Source organism: Ammodytes marinus (genome assembly GCF_949987685.1).
Source record: "Ammodytes marinus genome assembly, chromosome: 1".
NCBI classification, from domain to species: Eukaryota; Metazoa; Chordata; class Actinopteri; order Uranoscopiformes; family Ammodytidae; genus Ammodytes; species Ammodytes marinus.
The window spans coordinates 1,183,455-1,207,796 of NC_137230.1; the positions used below are offsets into that span (position 1 = coordinate 1,183,455).

General features: G+C 41.3%; 1 protein-coding gene across 1 annotated transcript in view; it reads right to left on the minus strand.

Annotated features, from left to right (window-relative positions):
- The window catches only part of lto1 (LTO1 maturation factor of ABCE1), a 50,516-nt gene that overhangs the window by 25,254 nt on the left and 920 nt on the right, over positions 1 to 24,342 (minus strand). Inside the window, exon 2 of the mRNA XM_080053841.1 lies at positions 12,795 to 12,900. Within this exon, the coding sequence (XP_079909967.1) occupies positions 12,795 to 12,900 (106 nt within the window). The remainder of the gene's footprint in view (positions 1 to 12,794; positions 12,901 to 24,342) is intronic.

Consider the following 24,342-nt stretch of genomic DNA (forward strand, 5'->3'; position numbering starts at 1 on the left):
ATCAACTCACAACTAAGGACAATTAATCATTAGTTCTCAATCACAGAATGAAATTTTGAAAAGACAGGGGGTCTCATATTGCAAGACTACAACTAGATTCCTTTTGAGATTAAGTTTATTTCCAATCCTGCTACCGGGGATTTAAGGCAAATAAAAAGTATTTTTAGTAGGGTAAAATGGACTGGGTGTTAAGTAAATATATGCCCTTATCACGTAGGCTAAATTACATGCATGATCACGTTAACTGGAAACGCGATTGTGATTATATTTAATTTAAAAAAAGTTAATTCAATATTCCGAGCGCAGGACATCCTGTAGTTATTTGACCAGCTTTATTTGCTGATCTCGTCCCCAAATAATTCTAACTCCTAACCCTAAATGTGACGGTAAAGTGTTAAGGTTGCGCGGTTGTCAGTCTGGTTCTCCAGCCGAGGCTGCCAAGTAAAAGGGTCCGAAAAAAGTGCCTCACAGGCAGACACAGGTCGCAACTAATGCCGCTCCTCCTGTGTCGTGTTTGGTGCTGGAGAGAGTGTGACAGTGTTCACGTCATTTCGCTTGAGCCAACCCCTCAAGACTAACGATGTCAGAACGTCAAGACGGGAAGAAGACTGGCTGAAATCTTGGGCGGCAGTGGCGAAGTGGGTAGGGAGATTGCCTCTGGAGTGCAGGGTCGGAGGTTCGATCCCCCGTCTCCCCGCCACATGTCGAAGTGTCCCTGAGCAAGACACTGAACCCCAAATTGCTTCTGATGGCAGTATGAGTGTGTGTATGAATGGGTGAATGTGGTAAGATATGTAAAGCGTCCATTTACCATTTACACCAAACGACTGAGATTACAGGCGCGCGCCACAACTCCAGCAAGACTCCTGTGATTTTAGTCCGACATTGGAAGATTGTCTGCAACTGTCAAATCGCGTGAAAAGTCCTGTAGTGTAAGCCCAGCACTGTAGGTCAAAGTGTTGGTGAGGGTTAGCACAGGTCCCAGATTTTCAAAAACAATATGCTGTGAAACCAGGTATAGTTGTCAAAAGGAATGCAGATCTGTCAAAATACAAATTCAAGTTCCGAATGCTAGGCAGCCCAGGCCATTAACATATCAAATGGTTTTCAGTATGTGACGTGACAAGTGTCACAAGGGAGCAGGAGAAGCAGCGTTCTGAGCACAAGGCCAAAATAATTCAACGCTTACATAGTCCATCACCCATGGAACTATGGAATATTGTCAAGAGGAAGATGATACACACACGCCGCATTGAGGCCAGAATTCATGCAAAAGGGGCCCAAACCAAGTACTTAGTACATATGCATGAGTATACTTTCTAGAGGGCCGACATTTCTGTATTTAAAAAACTTTTTTTATTGATTTTATGTAATATTCTAATTTTCTGAGATTTTGAATTTGGGTTTTTATAAACTGTAAGCCATAATAATCACAATTATAACAAATAAAGGCTTCACATATCTCACTTTGCATGTAATGAGTCTGTATAAGATATTATTTTCACCTTAAAAGTTGAATTACTGAAATAAATGAACTTTTGCACGATATTCTAATTTTTCGAGTTTCACCTGTATGGTGATCATTTGACTCTACAAAGAACATCCACCATATTCAATGTGCAGTTTACGATTGTGTCAACACTTGTAGTTGATGCAACAGCAATAGTATCCCCACATGGTCACTTTGATGAAAGTCTGTCATTGCTGATTCTAGGCCATTTTGCTGAAGGTTTTGGGGACCATTATGTTAGTCTTGATGGACCAGTCAGACCATTCATTCGATTCATTCGAAGAATTCAGAGAGCAGAGAAGCAGAGGGTTCTTCTTTATAATACTGGCTCTGATCCTGTTCCTGACTCTGACCAGTATTAAAACCCTGACTATGACAATAACTCTGACCCCAACAATGACCCTCATGGAGATTCCAGTGATGTCCTACATGGTGACTCTTGTGATGACCCTCATGGAGATCCCAGTGATGTCCTACACGGTGACTCTTGTGATGACCCTCATGGTGATCCCAGTGATGTCCTACATGGTGACCCCTACAGTATCCATCACACCCCCTACCCTGATACTGTTCCTTCTACATGTCCTACAGTGCCAAAACATATCTTCCATGCTGACCCTGACACTCCCTTCATTGCTATCCCTAAATTTGCCTTTGATTGTACTGTCAACCATTATCCAGTATTGCCTGTTGATGGATATAACACTTGGCACCTTCAACAGAGTTTCCATCTTGTTCAGAGAGCTAACCCTGCCATTCCTACCAATAATTTTTATATGCGATTCTTTGGTTGAATGTTTAAATATTGTGACGGATGAAGACTGCTGCATAAGTATTTCTAGGTTATATAAAGCAGCTGGACGTAATAGTGGCCTTGCATCCAACATCAGGCTAGCCTGGCACCGCCCGCCTACCTACTTTCGCTCAATTTTCATTTCCCTTCAATAGTCAGTCTGGGTCCGCTGTATATTCGCAGATTTTCTCCTGTAGATTTTTTTCTTCAATTGAGCGATTCTGTACAAATGAAATTAAGAAGGATGGTCTGGTAGGACCAGGCTAACATCAGGCAGCTCTTCAGCCAAAATGCCAAGTGGATAACAACATGAATAGTGATTCGACACATATCTTTTGGGTGGTTCCATATTAAAAGACATTCATTGGAAGAAATAAAGTGATTTGAGTGATCACTGGCACAGTCACTGACAAATGGAGCCCCTTTGATTTTATTTTGGTTGGCAACTATCATTTATGATCATGCACCTCTGCATATTGTTTAGTTAAATTTATTTGGATAATTTTACTTTGGTGTGTTTACATTTGAAGAGCTTTTGAGCTGGTTCATGTTTTCTATGACCCCCCTATGTCTGTTCTAGACTCACATACTGTATATAGCTGGTATTGTGAGACTAGTTTGATGTTCAGATCTCTAACGCTTTTGATGGCTTTTTTGTTATTGTTCCAAAGTTCCAAAATAAAATAAGTTTGAATAACATGTTATGCTGCTTGTATCATGTATTAAATGTAAGTAATAGGAAAATAATGTTTAAAAGCCTTTATTAAATTGGTATTAAAGACCAACAATAACAATTGGCAACCTTTTGACTGGAAGGTCTTCGTCAGGTTGTATGGAAGGAAATAGTGTTCACTTACTTATTTTATAAGAACAATTTAAAATGTGTTTTTATCGGAGGAGTTATTATCAGTTATTGTAGCAGAGAAAATTAAACTACATGAACTACAGTCCCCCTCCTTCTTCCCTGATCCAAACTCTTCTCCTGCCAGCTTTTGAGTTGGTTACTGTAGCGCCACCTATGTACAAATCATAGTCAAACTCAAAAACAGACGTCTGCACTTAAGTACATTCTAGTTGTCAGTGTTTGCAGTTGTGGGCTTTATACCATGGACATATGGAGGATGATGCGTTAAAGAATAAGGCTTCTCTTCCTTTTTATGAGGCCTGCCACTTATTGGGAGCAGTGATACAGTATATGGCATCTAAGTTGGCTAATGCTCCAGCATGTTTGCAAAAAAAGACAGACAAACATAGGTGAAAGCGTTTCCTTCCATTCCTGCAGGGATGGCAGAAGTAAAAATTATGATAATGCAACTTTTCTCACTATGAGCTATTATTACATTATGAGCTGTAATTACATTATGAGTGGTGTTAATAAGGCTCTTAATGTAATAAGTAAGTTAGTTTTCGCCAAACTAGGAAATAAGGCAAGAATACAGCATCAGAACAAGATAAATCTATAACATCAGCAAAGCGGAACATCGCTATCCACATCTACGGCCGTCAGTTTGTGTTGACACTCCGTGGTTTAAGTGGTTTTGGGTCAGTAAACACCGAATCGCTAGCCACTCTACATAGCCTCGGACTGTTACGGCAGTTGGTCTCAGCGGAGTTACCCATCAGCATGGACCGCCCCAGGGTGCGCCGGAGGCGGTGTGACAGAAGACAGAAGCGCAGCTGTCACGGTAGGATAGCAGCGAAGCTAAAAGCTAACCCGTTCAGATCACCGCTTCCATCTATCCCGCTTGCCAACGTGCGCTCTCTAGAGAACAAACTGGACTACCTGAAGCTGGATTTATCCACCAAACGGGAAATCAGAGACTGCTGTGTTTTCATTTTTACAGAGACATGGCTAGGGACAAAGATAGGGGCGACTGTGGCTCAGGTGGTTAAGCGGGTTGGCCAACAATCCAAGGGTTGGCGGTTCGATCCCCGCCCGGCCACCTGTGTCATGGTTGTTGTGTCCTTGGGCAAGACACTTCACCCACCTTGCCTTGTGTGAATGTGTATGATTGCTGTATGTTTGAGGTGGTGGTCGGAGGGGCCGTTGGCGCTGAATGGCAGCCACGCTTCCGTCAGTCTGCCCCAGGGCAGCTGTGGCTACTCTCGTAGTTTACCACCACCGGTATGACTGTGTGTGAACGAATTGAACCAGGAACCCTGTAAAGCGTCTTTGAGTGCCTAGGCAATAAAGCGCTATATAAATCCTATAAATGTTTTATTTTTTTTAAACTCATCGGTCTCGGACGTTGCCATTAACCTGGAAATGCTTACTGCACTTAGAGCAGACAGAAGCTGCGCTCTCACCGGTAAATGCCGAGGTGGGGGCGTGTGCGTATACACAAAACAGCTGGTGTAACAACGCTAAAATGATCGTAAGTCATTGCTCCACGGACAATCAGTTTATTAAATGCGGACCATTCTACCTTCCAAGATAATTCTCAATAGTAATCATCGCAGCAGTTTACATACCTCCTTAGTGCAAATACCACGGAAGCCCTGTCGGTTCTCTATAATGCCATCAGCAACCTGCAAACCTCTCGTCCGGAGGGCATTTTCATCGTGGCAGGGGATTTTAATCAGGCCAACATGAAGACTGTCCTCCCACATTTTTACCAGCATGTGGACTTTGCCACCAGGGGACAGAACACATTGGACTTGGTATATTCTAACGTCAAGAAGGCTTTCAGAGCAGCCCGCCGCCCCCACCTTGGCTCCTCAGATCACCTCTCTGTTATACTGATTCCATCATACAAACCGCTGTTCATCAGAGGTAAGCCCACAGTAAAACAAGTGAAAGTGTGGCCCGAAGGAGCTATGTCGGCGCTGCAGGACTGCTTTGAGAGGACTGACTGGAACATGTTCAGAGAGGCTGCAACTGACATACAGACGTGGAGGAATATGCTTCATCCGTGTGTGCATACATCTTTAAGTGTGCATAACCAGGGCCAATGACAAACCATGGATGACCAGAGAGGTTCAGGCAGCGCTAAGGGAGCGTGATGTTGCCTTCAGATCCGATGACGGCGGGGCTCTCAAAGAAGCAAGAGCCAACCTGAACCGCACCATCAAGGCAGCAAAGTGCGCCTTGATGGTGCATTATTACATTGTGAGTCGTTGTTATGTTCTTGGTTGCTACAGGGTGCAATCCCCTTGACAACCAGTGCAGGCCGTGCCCTGTGATGTGAGCCTGGTCAGACACACACAAGCTGGATCTCGATTCAGGGGTTGCAGCCTACGTAGGCTGCATTTGAAGACCGATTGCGTCATAGCGGCGCGCAAAGGCTTGTTCCATTTGCAACGATTTGCAAAGCTCCTTCATATGCGGCCGAGAAATGCAGCCTACGTTTCACGGTTTTGAAGGCTGCAACAGATGGATACTTCGCGGCCCAACATATCCCAAGATTCATTGCGTTTTTTCAACGATGGCATAAAATAAAAATAAAAATGACAAAACAGCAACGTGTTGCTCCATCTTCTTAACTTTTATCTTCCTTTCTTTTTTTCTTGTACTTTTTTTTCTTTTCGTCTGGTAGGCAACTTCTTTTTCTTTTTTCCTCCATTGACAAGGCTGTCTCCGTTGGCAGCAATCAGGGTTGCTAGGCAGCACAGGAGCGGCGAGTCGTCACGCAAGGTAACGGCTTGTTACGCAAACCGGAAATGCTCGTAAACGGAGACCTGCGGAGACCGTCTCGTTTAACAACGCTCGTTCGGCCCTGGTTCGGCCTTCGAATCGGCCTTCATAGGCTATAGCCTTCATAGACCGCGTCCTTCCAAGGACCCGGTCTCTGGATTGAGATCCAGCTACAGTCAAAGACAGCCTTCACAAAACCTGCTTTGCTGCAGACCACTTTCAAGGAGATGACTCTCACTCATCCCTTTCCGTACTGCTCTCTCTTTGTACTGTGGCCAGAAAAGTCTGGACTCGCACAGATATACAGTAAGCTTTTCCCGAGCTCCTTGCTTTCAGCCTTTGTGCTCCTTCTCTACCCACTGTAGAGAACAGGTTCACACACGTCAGAAGCGTGTTAACAACACTTGACCCCTCACTTCCGGGGATCCTAAAAACATGCTTTCAGGCCAGACCCTCCTTCAGGCACAACCGGGCAATTTCAACTTGCTTATTCCAGCCAGAACAGCTGGTGTCCAGGTCCACCTCAAGGGACAGGAAACACATGACTCTCAGGCCTTGTCTCAACCCGTGCCATGTTTCTTTGGACTTACGGTTGAGGTTGGTTTTATTTCTAAAATTATTCTATCAACACAGACATTTACATCGATAGTCTGGCGTTATAATTGATTGGCCTCGGGTGTACTGTGGAGTGGGTAAGACTGTTTTAGTAGCAGGCTAGGTATTCCCCCGATGCCGTGCGCTAGCTTAGCACGAGCGCACTCTGCAACTAGAAGGACTGAATTAAATGTGTTGAAAACTGTCTCCAATGATAAAGAACACCAAGGCTAACTTGGGAATAAGGCCCTATGTCTAAAATCCTGAACTACCCCTTTAACATGCACAGCAGCATACAGATCCCAGGAAAAAAACAATAGTTTATACTCTGCTCGTGATGACACGTTAAACAGCTGTTGCGACCCGCGGCCGTTAATAACGTACATAAATTATAGCTTATAATAGCGATCGGGAAACTCCATGAACTTACTCACACACGGGTGAAGCAAACAAACTCAGGAAAACACGTTCGAGCAGTGGAATGAGTTACTGCGGCAACTTTCACGCTCACAACAGAGAGAGAAAGAAAAGGAAACGTCACTAAAAAGGCGCTCCGGCTGACTGACGTCACGGCCGGTAACTAGGGCTGCACAATATATCGAATTTTCATCGCGATGACGATATTGGCTTCCCACAATGACGTGTACATGAATGTGCGACATTTTAAATGTGTGCTCAGCTGCGAAGCAAATCAATCACTCCCCAAACCACTCGCTGATCATGTGCCTGTCCATGCTCCAACCTGGCAACCCCAGGCTCCCCGAGAGCTGGCAATCAAAGTCCAGTGGCTCCGCCCCCAAAGTGTGAACAATTTTCTGCCTGCATAGATAGAAAGCACTCCAAGAGCTGCGCGCAGAAGCTGCTGCTTATTGCGCGAGCGAGAGCAGATATCTGCGCTTTGGGAAATCACATACATCCCCTTGTTAGTCTCTTTTTTGTGTGGGGCCGGATTTATAAACCAATTTTTCCATGGCACTTTGAGAATCCTGTGTAAATCACGGCATTCTACAGGTCTGTTATTTCCAGCAAGACAGACAGCTGTCAAGGGTATAATGTATAGCGAACGGGTCACCTAAGGACCTACGTCATAGTTTTGATGGATAGACGTCCACAAACAGGGCTACTACTCGTTCAGAAAACAATGGAATACTTTTTCAACATGACTTTGCATGTATCAGGAGAGCAGGGAACACAAGAGTAATGGTTAATGTCCGACAGGACTCCAGTCAAGACGACGTGAGTACGTTTGGCCGCATATTGACAGTTATGGCGCTTTCCCACCGCATGGTATCAGCTCGACTCGACTCAACTCGCATTTTTGGCTTTTCCACCGCAATTTCATGGTACCTGGTACCACGTAGCGGCTGCTTTTTTGGTATCGCCTCGCTCTAGGTTCCAAGCGAGCTGAGCCGATGCTAAAAGGTGACGTCGGCAGACGGCCGGCCACTGATTGGCCAGAGACTATTGTCTGGCCAATCAGTGGCCAGAGACTACCGGCTTCATTCTGTTGTTTATTCTCCCCAACTCTCCGGGACTTTTGAGTGTATTTACGCCGCGTGCAGCCTTCTCTGGCTCTCTTTCATTTGATTTGCATCACAGATCTGAATTTATTTTCCATATATTCGCTAAGCTCACCCAGTGTTGGTTGTTGGGGAAGTTACTTATCATACGAGAGGAGACATGTAGGGCAGCTAGCAGCTAGGCTAATAGTAGCCAGCTGGGACAGACATGATAGCGAGCGATTACATTACAAGCCTCGGACTGAACTGATTACCTCAATAAAATATTCAGGCTGAGACACGGCTTGCATTTGAAAACACGTATCCTGAAACAAGCACTAAACAGTCAACTTGATCATGCCCGTGTTTACGTGCATAGGGATGTACGTGACGCATCCCTACAGCTGACTGTGTGGCAGAGTCACACATCGGGACAACAACCATCCCTTTTAATGGCCCGTAGCAATATTCTTCTACTTCTTTTAGCAAACAGATACAAGGGGGGTATTTCTTAAAAAATTTTCATCCGTGTTTTTGGCGGTTGGTTCAGTTAATAGTGCAACAACTGCTCGCAATTTCTGCTCTGCTACTTTGCTCCGGAGTAGGCTTTCAGCCCCTTACGACGACCCCGCCCACGTTCAGCAGGTACTATTTGCGGTGGAAAACGACCCGTGCTGCTACCAAACCAAGTTGAGTCGAGTCGAGTTGAGTCGAGTCGAGCTACATTTGCGGTGGAAATTGCGCCATTAGCCTATACAGTAACTTCAGGCTGCAGCCCGAAATGTAAATTCTTCGTGAATTGTGTTATTGATTTTGGGGGTTGGGATGATGCTTTGTTAGCTAGATGGAGCTCTTGTTAAACATATTGACCGATTACATTTACTGTTTGTACAGTGTGCAAATCTTGAATTGTGTTAGCAAAACAGTAGGTCTGTGGCTAACAGCTGAGCCGAAGCCTTCAGTCAGCTGAAGCAGACACTAGCGGGGCGAGCAGACTATTCCCCGTTGCTAGTTCGTATCCTTGGTCGTTCCTATTTACTGGCGTACTGAACTACGTTTTCATTACATAAGAACCTATTGGGTTTGCAATGACTATTCCAGTTATTAGACAAGCTGTCAGAGTTGCTAATAACTCCGTAGAGTCAGTGCCTCGGCGTACACGACCTGAAGCGAAGATGAAACCTTCTGTTGCGAGTAAAGGCATGAGAGGCAGCAACAGTTAACTAACGTGTTGCTGAGTGTTACCTGCCATTTCCTGTGTCCGTCCTTTCAAATTAAATTCCGACATGGTAGAGCCATATAGGTTGTGATTTATTTTGACAGGGCGCAGCTCATAATATACTTATTTTAGTTATACATTGTGGGCACAATTTTATTTAGTTTAAAATCAAGTTTTATACACATCAATCATGCAGGTACAATGAATGGAGTAAAATATTTTATATTTTGCTTTTTGGAGATGCAATGAGGTCAGGTGAGGAAACACCTTTTTCTGCAAAGATGTGTTATTTAACAGAAATGTAGCACAAGGAAAAGTTAAAGCAGTGCTCTGTTGATTTGATTTTGTGCAAAGTTTTGGTGCAATATTTTGATTTATATTTTCTTTGTGGAAATGCATTGACTTCAGGTTAATAATTAGGATACATTTTTTTTAATGCAATTATATGAACATTATCAGTAATATTGCATAGCCATTCACATGGATATGAAAGCGCTGTTATGTTTACGTGACAATCCAATAAAAATATTTTACTCACTAAAATTACTGAATAATCGTGGTAAAATATCGTGATATCAATATTGACCAAAATAATCGTAATAATAATTTTGGGCAATATCGTGCAGCCCTACCAGTAACTGACAGTTATAAAGTCATCCACACTGAACAACACACATCTTAAAACACTAAAGAAAATAACAAACACTGTAACCTATAAACGTTGGGGCCTTTTCTACAGTGTCCATGCGTCGGAGGTGAATGTAACTTAGGCTACTCGGCTGAAAACAGAAAATAACGGAGGGAGGAGGCTCACTGTACAGTCCCTTCATCGTGCAGTCAGCTTGCCGTCATGGCTCTGTGGTGTAATCGGGCTCGAGAAATACAAACAGAGCGCGGAAGCTGTTCCCAAAGACAACGTTAACGCAGGATATCCCTCTCTATCATTGTTGCCGTCAAAACCACAGAGTTTCTCTGCAGATCGGCTCACTCGCTCACACCGGTGAGGTCTCCCGGTGATTTTCACCGTCACAGCGCTCCACTCGCTGCTTTGTTCGGGCGGGGGCTTTATGTGAAGGTGATTTAACATCACGGTCATAAACGAATACTATAGGCCTATAACTTTATGCTGCATATTTTGCACTGCACTCAGGGCTGTAAACTAACTTTTTGGCTCACCTGCCAAGGGGACCGGTAGATGAAAGAATCTACCGGCCAAGTAAATTTTTTACCGGCCAAATAATAAATTGCCTCTTTTTGTTGCATATATACATCTGTTTCAGTACTTTTCATTGAGATAACAGTATTATATAGCAGTACATGCTTAGAAAAGAGACCAAAGTAATATTTAGAAATACATTTTAATATTATATTAATTTAGTTTCATTCATTTCATTTCAAACATTGCACATTTAAAACTTTAACAGTGCAAAACTGTGACAAAGGAAACACTCATTTAGGGCTGCAACTAACGATTATTTTAATAATCGATTAATCGGTCGATTATTTTTTCGATTAATCGATGAATCAGATTCAAAAAAACAGTACAGACTGCAGTGTCAAAACACCAGGTTATTGCTCCAATGTCCCGGAACAATTAAAAGTAATATTAAATGATAAAAAATGAATAATAAACCTAACTGGGATAACACAAAAAAAACATACAATGTATGATATACATTTATACAGTATATAAGGGATGTCCATGGTAAACCAGTCAACCGATAATATTTTTAACCAGTAAATACTAACAGTTAAAACAATTAAATCATCTTAATTTCTCTCAGATGACAGGAGATCATTAATTTTTATGGATAGTGATACCATTTGAGACTCCTTAACGATTCAAGTCTTTATTGATATCACTATTGATACTTTTCTATTATTTTGTTGAAATAGAACTTGTATTATTGCTTTAATTGCTGATATGATCCTAGCTCAAGATAGGACATTAAACAGGTCATAATTCCATCTTTACTATCTATTTTATATTGCTGGGAAAATCGCCAAAATCTAAAATTTCTTTTTTTTTGTGTTGCATTTGAACACATCAATCATATTACTGAGCCGGCCTGAACACATCACAGTTGACATGTTTGCTACTTTTTTTAAGCTAACTAGCTATATCCTTCCGATTTTAACATGGATTTAAAAACTGGATTACTATTTTTAACTGACGGGACTTTCTACACCGTTCGGTTGTGTGATTACTGCCGCTGCTTTGAATGACTGTTGATGCGCCGATGCCGACTCTCCGAGCACGTCTGCACACAGTCTGCAGCAGCAGCAGCTGACAGAGTTTTTTTGGACTAGACGGATACTGAGTTGAAGGAGTTTTTTTTAACCCAAATACAGCAAAGGTACAACACTTTTATATAGGCCTACAGTCCAGTGTTAGATATGACCAAAAAAATACAAGCTGTGGCCGCTCACACTACAGCTTTCCCGCACCGCTTCACGTGCGGAAACAGTGCCGCGCCTGCAAGTGATTTATTAATCGCGCGACTCAACGAATCGATGACCAAATTCGTTGTCAACGCTTTTACTAATCGATTTTATCGATTCGTTGTTGCAGCCCTACACTCATTACTCATCAGAACTAAAAATGGGACCAATCCGATCCAGTATCTATTTAGAGCTCCATTGCTGCGCTCGAACTGCTTTTGCTGCGCCAAAACTTTTAAAGAGCGGCGTTCTTCACATTCTATGGCGGTGACGCGCACGCTACGTTTCTTCGGGGGAACTTATTTTCTACAGCGGTGACGTCGGGGGAGCTACTTCAGTGTGACACACAACAAATCACCAGTTTAGCTTGACGTTTGCTACCGTCATAATTTATCAGTTTACAGCTACTACAATGTTTTGTTCTATCATGCATAATTTATCGCAAGAGCACGACCATCGGGACAAACTTTTACCCGCCCCAGTGGCATGTATCCCTCCAAAATTAAGTCGCCAGGGGAATATTTTGGTCGCATTTGGCGAGTGGCGACCGCTAGTTTACAGCCCTGACTGCACTGTTGTCCCACACCGGACATGTAATGCGTGCACTTTACAGAAATGAAGCACCTGCAGCGCGCTCGCAACCACACGTGAACTCGCATCACGTACGTCTCCCATGTCCCCAAAAAAGTCAAATAAAGTAAAACCCCCGATTTACCGATTTCTATTTTTAGAGTCGTCTTGAGCACGAGTCGAGAATCGATCGTTGAGTCGACACATTGTTCACATCCCTAATACTAATCGCATTAGATTGTTATCATGGACTTTAAAACTGTTGTGAAAAGCAGAATAAAGAGTTTTAAACATGCAATAAAATATGTCTGCGATTAAAAGATGTATGGTTTGACAGCCCTGGTTTAAATGAATGGTCAGGTCACACTCACAGACGTAGGAAATTAATAGTGAGCAATGACAATTAAAGTTCAAACGTATTCATACAGAGAGATGTTTGGTTCAGTTTATACAAGAGAAAATGAACAACGTTTATGCACTAATGCTACATAACACCATGGCACATACATTCACTACACCTGAAGCTAACTCACCTCAGTGGACAGCTTGGCCCCATGCGAGGCCCCATGTCTGCGGCCGTCCTGCAGTCCTCTCCGGGTACCTTTCTCAAAGCCCTCCTTATAGCCCTCGCCTCGGAACCTGAAACACAGTCTAACAGTCACTGCTTGGTGCTGATACTATTCTCACAATGTCTACACATGGTAGACGCTAGTACGGAGTAGTGTATTCCAAGATCCATGGATCGCATCAATTCTGAGGACTGTTCGAGTACTCTAAATCTATTTTAGAACCCATTCTATAAACTATTATGTTGCTACAGAGGCCTCTTTTGTACCAGTTTATAGAGCCTAGGCTGTGTATTTACACTGGATTTCTTACACACACACACACACACACACGGACATTCACTGATTTTGAGAAAAAGTGATGTTGACAAGACAAGGTGGAGTCAGCATTCTCTAGAATGCCTGACTCCACCTTTAAAACCCTCTTACCATGATAACACTATTGCCTACCAACACACGAATAGATATCAACTGACAAACCATTTGAAACAGAACATTACCCATGTCACATATCTCAAATTCAACCATTTCAATGCAGGGTGCTTCACAGAGTATAAAGCCTTGTTTGCACTGAGCGGTGCGGTTAGGGTTGAAATATTCCGGGAATTTTCTATGTTGGAAACTCCCCATGGGAATTATGGAAATAAACAGGAATTTACTAAATGTAAGGGTGGCCCTTAATGGCCCTGGAAACCCACATTCATTAAATCCTACTATCCATGTTATTTCAGTCCTGGCAAACGTTCTAGACAGTAAAAAAAGCTTTTTTTTCAAACATGTTTCATAATATTTATGAACATTTTTACTACTTTAGTCCAGGTTTTCAAAGGCTTTAACAGTGATTTTGAATATAGTTGGGGAAAATACTTTTAAGCATAATCTTGACTAAAACAACCACATTTCATGCCAGTACATGTACACTATTCCTCAATCACATGCACATAGCAAACTGCTTACTGCAGAGGTATTGAGGCCATGCCCTTCCTCCATCACATGGGGTGGGGGCATTTTACTTAATTTATTGAATGGGTTGGGTGGAGGGGATGAGTAATATTTTACTCAACATTCATGTTTTTATTCAGTAAAATAATTGATTGTTCAATAAAATAATCCAAACTCGTAAAATCCTAAATTGTACTTACAAATAAATCTGTTGAAATGTAATGTTTTCTGTGACAAAACATAATGTTTATATGTCTATATATGTTTGGATATGGGCTCCTCATGCGTTTGTGTGTTTCCATATTTTTTTGTGACTGTGCTTTCTGTGCAGTCAGTCGATTGGTCGACAGAATCATTTCGGTGTTAAACAGCCGTGTGCAAGAATTAAGAGTCTTGTGGAAAATGTAGCGAAAAATGTAGCCACGCAGCTCAGAATATATTGTTTGCCGTTTTTCCTCTTCAATAAATTTATCAACAGGCTACACTGTGTCCAGCTGCTATATTGTCACCATAGTTACGTAGCAGCTATGATGTCGTCATAGTTATGCAGCGGCAGTTGCCATTTCTGTTCAACAGCTCGATGCTCTGACCAATACTCAGGAGCAATAAAACCTTCACAAGTAAAAAGCCAACACTTTATCAATACACCTGTTCAACCTTCATTAACATGAACATGTTGAACGCAATGATAATCTGCTCTGTCTGTCCAGTCACAAACACAGGGCGCTAGCTCATTGTATGCATTGCACTAGTAGAAAAACTGTGGTAGTGTTGCTGCCCCGGCTGACACACTGCTCTCACTCTCAGTGTGTGTGTGTGGTTAGAGAATCATGCGCATCAGGGAACATGAATGCATCATAGGTCACCGCTTTGCTATGTCATTTATAGGCCTGTCGCGATAAGCAATACATCAATTAATTCCACGATATGTATATGCTTAATACATTGGCTATCACAACAACCTTTGTGCTAATATGATACATATCACTTACTGAACTTTTAAGTCTGTGAATCAACTGAAACTTGGGCTCTCTGCTGCTTTAGTGGCTTGCTAGTAAACTAGCTAGCTAATGTCCATTGTCATGTCAGTTGTTGCTGTAATAAATTCTTAAACATCATAATAACTTAGCACGCTAGCTAAAGAGCTAACTAGCTTGCTAGCTAGTTAACCATGGATCTGGAGAGGAACTCAGTAGGGTTTCCTATATCCCATTAGCCAAAAGCTAATTGTGATTGCCAATGTATTAAGCATATAAATAACCTGAACACATACCAAATTCATCTAAAATCGACGGTCGGGGATTATGTTTTGACTACGTCTTGTAGTAGCTTTGTTTTTAAATATGGCGGTCACTAAATTATAGTTGATCTGGTTGGTCAGAATAATCTCGCCCCGACACCTGATGTGACGTAAGAGTTCCGCGACAGTAAAGTGTTTGTAGGGACGACATGACAGGAAGTAAGCTAAAATAATCAAATTGCTTAATTCTGCTTTAACTTAGCATGCCAGCTAATGTGCTAACTAGCTAGCTAACTATGGATCTGGATAAGAATTAACTAGTTTTCCTGTATCATATTAGCACAAAGGTTGTTGTGATAGCCAATGTATTTAGCATATACCTGTGACGTGAAGAAGAATTTCCCCTTGGGGACAATAAAGTCTAAAGTCATATGAATAACCCGGAAAATAGACTCCAAATTAATCAAAATCATCCCACCTTGAGTTGAAATATGGCCACTTCCGGTTTTAACGGCCATTTTGAATTTAGAAAATGTCAGAAATGGATTTATCATCCTCACTAACCCCAACACCCACACCAAATTTGTCCAAACTGGCAAATCAGTTGCTGAAATATTGTCAATATGGTAATTAAGCTAACAAATGATAATTATGCTATGCTACGCTAATTGCCCAACATATGCAACAGCATCCGGCAGTTTCTACCTACTGGGGACCCATACTTTACATTTCTAACCTAAAACTTTGGTGTAGTCAACATATCTGGGTTCACATTTTGGCAAGTAGACAAATAGGCCACTGCATATAACAAAGCTAACCACAGTTATACAGCGACAAAAAAAGTAAATTTGTATACTACCTGGTCAGCATTTTCTATTAATTTTGCCTCTTTCAGAATTGCATATTATGCAAATTAGCTGATTATGTCATCTAGCTAAATAGTTTCATTTGGGCCAATAACAATTTTTCTTATAGAGGACTCAGCAGAGATAGAAGAGGAAAAATCAAAGGGCTCACATGTAGAAGGGTATGTGGTGAAAATAGGGCTGTAAAATTAACGCGTTAATTTCGATTAATTAATCACAGAAAAATGAACGCGATTAAAAAAATGTACGCAGATTAATCGCACTTCTATAATGCCCTTTGACCCGGTGCAAAAGTGGTGCGCAGCTGTACCTTTCCTTATATGTCCATGAGCTGCAACTGTTGCTTGTTGCGGACACGGCCCGCACGGGTAAAAGGGAGAAAAGTAAAGAGAGAAGCAGGGGAAAGGGGCCGAGGGCTCTATGGACGGTTTATGGGATGCTTCGGGCAAATAAGCATGAAGGTAGGAAGACATCTTACTTTATTCTCCACAGTGTCTGTGCATTATTGATTTAGTGGGTGCAACAATGTAGGTTCAAAACAGTATCTCTCAATCTTCCTCTGTGTGTCTCAATTTTATTTGCTAGCTGTCTTCTCCCGCATAAACGGACACCCGCCCTGTGTGTGTATGTGTGTGTGTCAATATTACGACGATGGTGAATGAATCGGCATATGCGTATCTGTGGCAGTGCAGCACTGTCTGTTGTGGGAGATGGAAAGTTGTCATTTAGAGAAAATTTGGCGCTAGTTCCTAATTTTATTTCATGCAGAAACCTGGCTGAGGGGAGGAGACAGAAGATACGAGAGACGGAGAGCGAGAGAGAGATAAACTGTAGTAGGCTATACAGCTGTTCAGGCATAAAAGTGTCATAAAAGTATGCGATTCATTTTGATTAATTAATCACAGAGCCTGTAATTAATTAGATAATTTGTTTTAATCGCTTGACAGCCCTAGGTGAAAATGTGTTAAAAAAATCCCTTTTCCAAAAGGAATGTCTGAAGGATTTCACATGGCGTTGCAAAACAAAAACACAATTAACTGTATCATCTGTCTTCAGTGTAGTCCAAAACATGCTGGCAATACAATATCAGTAGGCCTAATATAGTTAAAATTGGGAAAAATGTGCGTTCCAAGTCCATTTAATGTGTGCCCCTACATTTTCTGCTTGCGCCCCAAAAAATGTTAAGGGCGCAAAACTCAGTGCAACGTAAACCGACATTAGGAAAAGATGCTTCAATAACAACGTCCTTTCATTTTACTGACACACTTTTCTTATGTGTAAAAATATCAAACAAATTATTTAAAGCTACCCTTACCTTTGTTGCATTTTTACGCTTTTTTTGGATTAGGTTAAAATGGTATTAATAAGGTAATGACACTCTAAAATACAAGACAGACCCACTAGGAGTAAAAACAAACAATGATTTCAATCTCATAATATTTTGTGAAAACTTCAACCAATGATATTATTCGGACCGAATGATTTGATTGGCCGACAGACCTGTCGGTTTACCGTCTGCTTCTGTATTGCGCATTCTCAACTAGAGGGTTTGTTTTGATTCCACGGCACAGTAGCGACCATAGTAAAAAAGGCCCCAACGTTCATAAGTTGCAGTGTTGTTATTTCTTACAGTGTGTTAAGATGTGTTTTGTTCAGTGTGGATAGCTGTCAGTTAGGGCCGTGACGTCAGTCGGCCAGAGAGCCTGTTTAGTAAGTTTCCTTTCTCTTCTCCCTCGGTCAGATGTGTGAGCATGCAAGTTGCCGCAGTAAGCGATCATTCCACATGGAAACGTGTTTATCTGAGTTTAAATGTGAATCACCCGTGTGTGAGTATGTACATGCAGTCCCGATCGCTGTTATAATATAGTTTGCATGTTATTAACTGCTGCGATTCGCGGGTCGCAACAGCTGTTCCAGGGTATCTGCAGGTTTCAGCATATCAAATTTAAGACTTTTTAATACCACCTTGAATGAAATTTAAGACCTAAAACACAATATAGGCGATATTTGAGGAGTCCAGCTGTATTACAATCCAAGCATAGCTTGTGTGTCACTCAATGAGACTCATTCAAGTTTACTTTTTGTCTGTTTATTGAACATCAAGTGATACTCATTTATATCAGAAGCTAGGAAGAAAGTAGCCTCTCTGAGGGTATCTGCACATTTTAAGACCTCTTATGAACACCAATACCTTGGCAACATAAATCTACAAACTACACTACAGTATATGCTCTGTAGAGTTTTATTAAGTTTGAATATCAAATATTCAATGCACTTTAGCTAACAACTGCTGAAAATAAAAAATGTTCAGCAGTCTGAATGAAGACAATGTCCCCCCACATTTACCATCAAATAAATATAAGATCACTATAAAGGCAACGTAAAAACCCATCATTACCACCTTTTCAACCTATTATAGAGTTGTATCAATTGATTGACATTTTCTGATTAATCGAGTCACAAGAACAGTTTAATCAATAAAGAAAATGTGTTAGCTGCAGCATGCAGTATTAGAATGAAATACATAAATCTGGTAATTCATGGGGAAGAATGTCCTTCAAATTTTAATTAGCCTACTTATTCAATAAACAACAAACTTAGCCCATTAACTTTATTTTTCAGAACTTATGGCAGAAACTATTTAAAAATTGGTTCCACAGGTGAATGTTTTTGCACTTTCAAAATCGGGAAATAGGCTACTGTAAAGTAGGCATAGCATAGGCTACTGTATACAGGTTTGCATAACTGGGGGATGCCCACGGGACCTGCGGTAATTTGCAAAATGTTTTATTTTCTTCATATTGTTACAGGCAGCCAGGTTAATAAACTGCGGGTATTAGGGTTGTACCGAATGGTGATGGAAATGTAGGCTACTGTCTGCGATTGACGGGACGATCGGCAATAGTTCTTAACTAGCCGTCAGAGAGCGAGGGCAGAGTGGAGAGAAAGAAAGCGACAGACAGAGAGAGAAGCAGAGACTCGCGTCTCACTCTGTGATTTCACGGCAACGCGACCCGAATGACCGTCTGATGAGCAGCTATTAATTAATAAATATAGATAAATAAACATTTTTACTAAATACAATAAATCTGTTTGTTTCTGTGTGATTTGCGTTTGGGTCAGTAGCCTACCTACATCGCCAGCGGGCGGGTGGTTGCACACCTACGGAGTAGCGGCAGTGTGTGGTCGCGGGGTGAATAAAGCCAGCCATGATATTTGTTGTCCACCCTCTACCTCTCACTGAATTTATAATAGCAGGGCATGCATTTCGCTGGGTCGTTCTCCCCTTTTTTGCTTTCACGCGACCGACTTCAAATTCGGAGGCAGGGGACACACATTCTTCTTCTACGTTTAAATGCGGATCACAGCCACACACGGCCGTACTGCCTCTAGCGTAGTGTCGGACTTTTATATGAGCAGTTAGTTAGAAAGTAGACTCTCTACATCTCCTTCTCGGAAAGTCCCGGAAGAAAAAATATATATAACATTGAATAGTCCTGTCCCGACAAATTTAAGACCTTTGAGTAATGGATTTAAGACCAGCATATCACATTTTTAATGAATTTAAGACTTTTTAAGGCCTTAATTTTAGATACATGAATTTAAGACTTCCGCGGACACCCTGTGTTCTAATGATCTCCTCACGAGCGGAGTTTAAGCCTTTGTTCTTTTCCCGCGATCTATGAATGAATGAAAACCTTTATTTATACAAACTCGAAAGGCATTGAGGTTCCCCTCATTTACAACGCCGACGAGCGCACAACAAACACAACAACAACAACAGAGTGACATAGAATAAAACAGAGAAACACAAAATCCTAGCAAGATAAAAAAAGATCAAAAGAAATAAAGAATTACAATAAAAGAGCTTAAAAAATGAATTCAGTTAAAACAAATGCAGTGGTGATGGTGAAAATTAGAAATCATAGATTTAAAAGAACAAAAAGTGGGGAGAATGGTCATTTTGAAGTTGCTCTGAAGGGCATTCCAAGAGGTGGGGGCACTATAGCTAAAGGATATATGCGGCTGTGCCTGTGAAAGAAGGAAAATAAAGAGCGGATAAAACCCTACTCCTCCTCTCCTAGTCTCATGCTTATAATCTGACGCCTTTGGCCATAAATGGTGTTCTGGCCGACACCTCTGAAGTGAAACCAGTGATACAAGCAGATCAGCGCAGTACCGGTACAGCCACCAGTTTCCTCCACTACAATATAACTCAAGTGTGTGCGCGGAGGCAGTAGGTTGTAAGTCTGCTTATGTAAATAAACAAAAAATAAAACACCGGGGATGGGAATGAGGGGGTGGGGCATTGGAGGGAGGCGGGATGGTATGATAGTGCTGTAATTCTCAATTGCAGGATCGGTAAAAGTCCCTTTAAGGCTAATTGTATTAAAAAAATATATATTTAAATAAAAAAGGCATAGAAGAGAGATTATTATAAATGTTTTAATTCCATACCAGTCAATGTTATAAAGCCTATAACCTAGGCATAATTTTCGATTAAAACATGACTTTTGAACATCACGTCACCAGGCCTGTCCAGTCCTGTTTTCTTCAACTAAGAAATATTGCAAATCCGCTCCATGCTGTCCTCCTCTGATTTACAAATACTAAACCATACTTTTATTTTTTCCTGTCGACTACTGTCCTTCCCTTTACATCTGCCCAAATCAAGCTGCTGCTGCTGCTGCAATAAAGCAGTTGCACACACCAGCTAGAAATCTTGGAGTAGTGATAGATTCCGACTTGAATTTCAAAAAACACATTAAATCAATTACTAAGTCAGCCTACTACCACCTTAAAAATATATCGAGAATTAAAGGGCTAATATCTCAGCAGGACTTAGAAAAACTTGTCCATGCATTTATTTTTAGTAGACTTGACTACTGTAATAGTGTCTTTGCAGGCCTTCCTAAAAAATCAATCAGACAGCTTCAGCTAATTCAGAACGCTGCTGCTCGAGTCCTCACTAGGACCAAAAAAGTAGATCACATTACCCCAGTTCTTAGGTCTTTACACTGGCTTCCTGTCACTCAAAGAATTGATTTTAAAATATCGATGATGGTCTACAAAGCCTTAAATGGTTTAGGGCCAAAATACATTACTGATCTGCTGATACGTTATGAGCCGCCCAGAGCCCTTAGGTCGTCTGGGACAGGTCTTTTAAAAGTCCCCAGAGCTAGGACTAAACAGGGAGAGGCGGCATTCAGCGTTTATGCGCCCAATGTCTGGAACGGACTGCCAGAGAGTCTGAGGTCCGCTGAGACTCTCAGCTCTTTTAAATCGGGTCTCAAAACGTTCTTGTTTCCCTTTTAACCTGTAATTTTTTTTTTTTTTTTTTTTTTTTTTGGTAAAATGTTTTAATTCTTTTATTTAAATGTTGTATTTTTATCCATGTTTTAAATTTGTTCATTTTTTTTTTGTATTTGTATTCTTTATTTGATTTTAACCCTGTGAAGCACCTTGAGTGGCCCTGTGCCTGAAATGTGCTCTATAAATAAAATTGCCTTGCCTTGCCTTGCCTTGCAATTGATTCAAAAGCTGCTGCAAGGCTCTTAACCAGAAGCTGAGCTCGTTTCCCCTCCATTGGCTCCCAATCAAATTCAGAATCAATTTCAAAATCGAGCTAATCTATGGGCAGAGATATGTGTCAGAAGAACTTGAATTCGAATTGATCGACTTGAATATGAATTGATCAACCTGCATTTGAATTATTGATACTTGAATTTATACACTTGAATATGAATTAATCCATTTGAATTTGAATTAATTATACTTAAATCTGAATCAGTTAATATTCTAAATGACACATTCAAATAAAAGTTCTAAATTCAAGTTTTCAAATTCAAGTAGAAAAAATTCTGATTCAAGTAGAGAAAATTCAGATTCAAGTAAAAATGTGCACATCCGGTTTCTTTGAGGAAAAGCAATGGAGTGCAGATCTCTGATACTAGGCTACAGCGTCCGGTGGGTGACCGTTATTTAATGTCCAGGAAATATAAAGTCATAAATTAGTTTGTTTAATCATCATCTGTGTTTTTGACCTCGTTTTATAATCGAAGTATCTTTTAGAACACTAATCACGTTTCAGTAATGAAACTGAAAGTAGTTATAATATCGCCAAAAGGCTATATCTGTTTTCATATATAATGAAAACAGACGGTCAAACAGTGTCCAAATGAGCTAAAATCCTAAATATAATAAACAGTAACATGGCACACTTATTTTTAGGGAAGCTCTAATTGATTATTTATTCATTTTTTCACACGTTTACATGTTTAGAGGCGGAGGATTCCTCCGACGCTCTCTGTCCGGCTTATCAGATAGCACTCAGCTGTTTTTTTGGAGCATTTAATGCTTAATTTCCTGCATTCTGGTGAATTTGTATTCACCAAACACCTTTCTTCAGCGCAAACTAACATAGACCGAACTCTGATGTGTGACTTTATTCTTGTGCCCCGCTGTGATCGCTCTCGCTGTCATCTCTCCTATACTCTGGTTTGGTCGTGGCATCCTCGCTGCTGTCCTCGGCATTTGAGACGCAGCATTTATTTAATACTCATAGTTAATCACATAGCCTAGTGCTGAAACGAAAGCTATCAAGGCCGTGGTTTAAGGCTGAAATGATAACCGGGGCAGTGCATGTTAACGTTGTAGAGGGGAAGGCTTCCGCGATCTCCGTTAGTTTCAGTTAACAGCCGACAAAGTTACAATCACAACTACCGCATAGACAGCGCATGGACAGCGTTTTAATGAAGCCTCTCATTCTTATTATCATAAGGGCGTTGATGCAAATGATGAAATCTAAACATTACGGCGGCCGTGGTGGTGCGTAAAAGGACAGTGCAGTTGGCAATCTCTCCTCAGAACACTACCGCAGCTAAAAAGCCACAGTAAAAGTCGATCGCACAGCCGATTCCTGCCTCTGACACGTTGACTCGCAACATAATGAGTCGAGGCTTTAGGGTGTTGTTCTCCGGGGATGCAGCTAGATACTATTGGAGGCTTTGGCGATTTCCCGCGCCTCTATTTTCTCTCCACACAAAGCGTTATCTCTCCCATTGCACACACGCATGCCGGCCGCTTCTGAGAGAACAGCCAGTGTTGGTTCCACCCGAAAAAATAAAATAAATACAACTTGGACACAGGCCCTGAAGCTGAATGACCGCTCTGGTAACGGGCAGTCATTACTGGACGCCGAATACTAGACCCCGAATATAAGACGACCGACTTTTTTACTTACGAAGTGTTAATAGGCTATGTTCGCCTTTACTTGATGCATGCACGCTCACCGGCCGGCAGGGACACAATTCTTATCAGCGTGCCAAGTTACCGGCACACACCTTGGAGGAGCAGGTGCGCAGGTGAACATTGCATCCTGTCAGCGCGTCTCTCTCTCTCTCTCCCCCCTGTGGTAGGGCGCTTAGCAGACAGAGGGAACGTATAGTGACTATGTTGAAGTTATCTACTGCTTTGTGCCATTAACCTGGATTTTTAATGATAACCTAATGCTCATTAATGCTTCTCCGAGCAGCCAGCATGGACTAGTGGCCAACCCATTGGTACTGCATGCTGTGAATGGGAGCTTATTTTCCATGGAGCCCAGAGGCAGATTTCCCCGTCCACACAATACAAGCGGCGAACAAGATTGTGTCTCCGCAAAATTTTTCTGGATATCAATCATAGGCTCATACTTATCTTTAGACCAAGTGTGCCATGTTACTGTTTATTGTATTTAGGATTTTAGCTCATTTGGACGCTGTTTGACCGTCTGTTTTCATTGATATAGCCTATTGGCGATATTATAACTACTCATTACTCAAACGTGATTAGTGTTCTAAAAGATACTTCGATTAGATATAAAACAAGAGGTCAAAAACACAGATGATGATTAAACAAACTAATTTATGACTTTATATTTCCTGGACATTAAATAACGGTCACCCACCGGACGCTGTAGCCTAGGATCAGAGATCTGCACTCGATTGCTCTTCCTCAAAGAAACCGGATGTGCACGTTTACTTGAATCTGAATTTTCTCTACTTGAATCTGAATTTTTTTCTACTTGAATTTGAAAACTTGAATTCAGAACTTGTATTTGAATGTGTAATTTCGAATATTAACTGATTCAGATTCAAGTATTAATTCAAATTCAAATGGGTTAATTCATATTCAAGTGTATAAATTCGAATTCAAGTATCAATAATTCAAATGCAGGTTGATCAATTCATATTCAAGTCGATCAATTCGAATTCAAGTTCTACTGACATATCTCTGCCCATACTAAATCACCTACAAAGCACTGTATGATCCTGCCCCTTACATCGCCGAGCACTTTGTTACTGTATGTTTTTAAAGTGCTATATAAATAAAGCCTCACTTCCAGTTCCTTACTTACTATAAAACGATGAACAGAAATGTGCTTAAAACAAAAATGATCAATCAATATACATATATAATTCTTAAT